The sequence below is a fragment of the Galeopterus variegatus genome, unplaced genomic scaffold, assembly GCF_000696425.1.
Source record: "Galeopterus variegatus unplaced genomic scaffold, G_variegatus-3.0.2 Scaffold6777, whole genome shotgun sequence".
NCBI classification, from domain to species: domain Eukaryota; kingdom Metazoa; phylum Chordata; class Mammalia; order Dermoptera; family Cynocephalidae; genus Galeopterus; species Galeopterus variegatus.
Window position 1 is genome coordinate 5030 of NW_007732888.1, and position 3856 is coordinate 8885.

Genomic DNA, 3856 nt, shown 5'->3' on the forward strand with positions numbered 1-3856 from the left:
CGGCAGCGGCCACAATGGCCGAGTGGAAGGATGGACTGAATGAGGCCTGGGCCGAGCTGCTGGAGCTCATGGGCACACGGGCCCAGCTGCTGGCCGCCTCTCGGGAGCTGCATAAGTTCTTCAGCGACGCCCGAGAGCTTCAGGGACAGATCGAGGAGAAGCGGAGGCGGCTGCCCCGCCTGACCGCCCCGCCTGAGCCCAGACCCAGTGCCAGCTCCATGCAGCGGACCCTTCGCGCCTTTGAGCATGACCTGCAGCTCCTCGTGTCCCAGGTGGGGCACCGATGGTGCGGGACTGCATGGCCGAGGGATGTGGGCAACAGAGCAGACAGAAATCAGGCTGTTGAGCAGGACAAAATTAGGCAGTGGAGCAGATAGAAAGCTGACCACAGAACAGGGAGAATTTGGATTATGGGGCAGATAGAAAATGGACTGATTGAAATCAAGTAGTGGCAGAAAAAGTGGTGCAGTTGGTCTGATAGAAATGTGACAATGTTTCCAAGAGAGATTAGGAAACTTCCTAAAACTGTGAAGTGAATCTTACCTAAATCCAACAATGGGTCTAAAGGGAATTGCGAGATAGCTAAGAGAAATTTGGCTGTGGGGCAGATAGAAATTAGACAGCCGGTCTCAGATAGAAATCATATGATTTTTCTGAAAGAAATTTGATGGAAAAGGTAACAGAGCTCATAGAAACCAGGCAGAGAGGGACTGGCTGCTTAGCTCAGTTGGTTAGAGCACACAGCCTTATAACACCAAGGTCACAGGTTTGGATCCCATACCAGCCAGTTGCCAAAACAAAACAAAACAAAAAAAAAGAGGAACCAGGAATTGGGAGGTGTACCTGAAAAATCAGATGGCAATGAAGCTGCAGGCTTAATAGAACTGAAGACACAGGGCTGAAGGAAATAGAGCTGCAGTTCTAATGGAAGGTAGAAATTGGATGATCATTTTTGTAAATCATATGGATAACTTAGAAATTGGGCTGAGAGATTGATAGCGATTAAGTGGCTGATGTGACAGAAATGGGGTGGTCACTCCAAAAGAAATCAGGTGATTGAACCAATGGAGAATGAACAGCACTCGCACAGCAGAACCAATAGAAATTGGGCAGGAGATTGTAATTGAATAGCCATTCTGAAGGAAAGTGTAGTACTAGTAGGTAGTGGGTCTGAAACAAATTGAAAAATATTGGACAGCATGTCTGATAGACATCAGAGTGGGAAAGGGTTTCCTGAAAGAAATCAGATCTCTCTGAAACAAGATAGAGGTGGGCCTGCCTGAAGAAGTAGGTAACAGACCCTAAAGAAATATAGCTCTCAGACCAGAAGAAATCAGGCAGTGGACTGAAAGAAACCTGGTAGTAGATCTAAAAGAAGTCAGAACGCAGGTAAGTCAAAGAGAAACCAGCCAGAGGATATAAGGGAAGCTGGGTTGTGGGATTACAGGGTGCAGGCTCCTCACCTCTTCAGGTTCTGCACTTGGTCAGCAGATGGGGGAAAGAGAGGGTGGAGCCTGGACCCTGTGGAGGGCTGTTGCCCACCTGGCATGCCCCTCAGGTGCGGCAGCTGCAGGAGGGGGCAGCCCAGCTGCGGACAGTGTATGCGGGCGAGCATGCTGAGGCCATCGCTAGCCGAGAGCAGGAGGTGCTGCAGGGCTGGAAGGAACTACTGACTGCCTGTGAGGACGCCCGCCTGCATGTCAGCTCTACAGCCGATGCCCTGCGCTTCCACAGCCAGGCCCGTGACCTGCTCTCCTGGATGGATGGCATCGCCGGCCAGATTGGGGCAGCCGACAAACCCAGGTGCCCCTCATCCCACCTTGGGCTTCCTACCTGCCTCTGGAAGTCTGCTCCAGCTCCTCCCATCCTATTGACAGTCCCCTTATAAAAGAAATCACAACAGCCAATACCTGTGTAGCACCTCTGTATGCCAGGCACCGTTCTAGATGCTTCACGTGTATTAAGACCCCTTGTCAGGCCTGGCATTGGGGGCTCAGAGCATGGGACACCCTCCTGCTCTCTGTCCTTCCCAATTACCCACTACTGCCCTCCCCATGGGGTTGTCACAGCATGGGCTGGGCTAGAGCCAGGATAGGGGCAGGGAAGGTGTGGGACTGTATGAGGCATCTTGTGTGTGTGTGTGTGGCCGGACAGTATGAGGGATCTCCAAAATGCTCATGGAAAGATTCATATTCTCTTTTAATTCTATTTTTCTACGAACTTGTTGAAGTACCCTCATATTTTTTAGGATGGGCGAACAACTATAACAAACATTTCCAGCATCTCAGTGGCTTAAGATAGTAGGCACTGATTTATTGCTCATATAGTGGTCTGATGTGATTGTCTAGCAGAAGCCTGTTGTTTGGTGATTGGGAACCAGGGTCCTCCTGTCACTTGGCCCTGTGTGTCATTTGCTAGACCCTCTTGCATCCAGCTGCAGAGGGGGGAAAGACAGCCAGGAGGTCACACACGAGGTTTTAGGGACTAAGCCTGCACTCACAGGCTGCTGGGCAAGTGGCCCAACCTGTCTGCCAGGAAGGCTAGAAATTTAGTCTGGCAGTATGCACAGAAAGAAAAGAACCCAGAGAGTGGTGGACACATGGCATTGCTTCTGTGATTGTGGGGCCTTGAGCCTACATTCATTTACTCAGCAAATGTTTATTGAATGCCTATTGTGTGCCAGATCGTGAACAAGACCAAGCCCTTGTCCTGAGACAGCTTACATTCTGAGAGTAGAGACAGGTAACAAATAAACCCCTAATATTTTTATCAGATAGTAATAAATGCTATCACGAAAAAATAAAGTGGGGCTGGCTGGTTAGCTCACTTGGTTAGAGCATGGTGCTGATAAGGCCAAGGTCAAGGGTTCAGATCCCTGTACGAGCCAGCTGCCAAAAAAAAAAATAAAGCGAGGTAAGGGAGGAGACAATAGCTGGCAAAGCCTCTCTGAGGATGTGAGATTTGAGTGGAGACCTGAATGAAGTGATGGCTGAGTAGGGTAAAGTTTTTGGGGAAGGGCTTTCCAGCTGGAAGAGTCAGCTAGTACAAAGGCCCTGAGGTGGACTGTAGTTCAATAGCTGGCAAAGCCTCTCTGAGGATGTGAGATTTGAGTGGAGACCTGAATGAAGTGATGGGTGAGTAGGGTAAAGTTTTGGGGGAAGGGCTTTCCAGCTGGAAGAGTCAGCTAGTACAAAGGCCCTGAGGTGGACTGTAGTTCGGCATGTTTGAGGGGGAGTGATGGAGTGAGTGAAGGGGAAGGGGAAGAGTGGTAGGAAGTGAGTGCAGAGGGGAAGTAGGGCCCTGGAAGCCACACGGGGTGAGGAGTGTGACTTTTCTCTGAGTAAGATGGGAGCCGTGGGAGAGTTTAGAGCAGGGAGTGATGTGATAGGACGTACTTTTGAGAAAGATTGCCCCAGATGCCTTGTGGAGAACAGACTGGGGTTGTTCACTTAACTTGAACAACCATGAACATTTGGCCAGTTTTGTTTCTTCTACACTCCCCCTCCCCCTCCACCCCTACTGAGTTATTTTAAAACAAATCTCAGACTTGATATAATTTCACAGTCTCTGAGTAAGATGGGAGCCGTGGGAGAGTTTAGAGCAGGGAGTGATGTGATAGGACGTACATTTGAGAAAGATTGCCCCAGATGCCTTGTGGAGAACAGACTGGGGTTGTTCACTTAACTTGAACAACCATCAACATTTGGCCAGTCTTGTTTCTTCTACACTCCCCCTCCCCCTCCACCCCTACTGAGTTATTTTAAAACAAATCTCAGACTTGATATAATTTCACACCGTAGTTTAAGTGTTCAGTCTTGACTGATGGATTGGTTTCAGGGGCTAAGGGAAAGAGGAA

At 49.4% G+C, this 3856-nt stretch overlaps 1 protein-coding gene across 1 annotated transcript; it reads left to right on the forward strand.

Annotated features, from left to right (window-relative positions):
* Window positions 1-12: 12 nt before the first annotated feature.
* Window positions 13-1888, forward strand: LOC103606682 (spectrin beta chain, non-erythrocytic 4-like). The gene is made up of 2 exons (XM_008591235.1): window positions 13-272; window positions 1559-1888. Exons 1-2 carry the CDS (start codon window positions 15-17, stop codon window positions 1886-1888), a joined length of 588 nt encoding a protein of 195 aa, XP_008589457.1. The 5' UTR covers window positions 13-14.
* The last annotated feature ends 1968 nt before the right edge of the window (window positions 1889-3856 follow it).

What these genes read in the sequence shown, in the direction of transcription:
- LOC103606682 (XM_008591235.1), top strand. Translation starts at nt 15, where the DNA reads ATGGCCGAGTGGAAGGATGGACTGAATGAGGCCTGGGCCGAGCTGCTG. An exon ending in TGCAGCTCCTCGTGTCCCAG is followed by an intron (nt 273 to 1,558) that starts GTGGGGCACCGA and finishes CATGCCCCTCAG; the next exon opens with GTGCGGCAGCTGCAGGAGGG.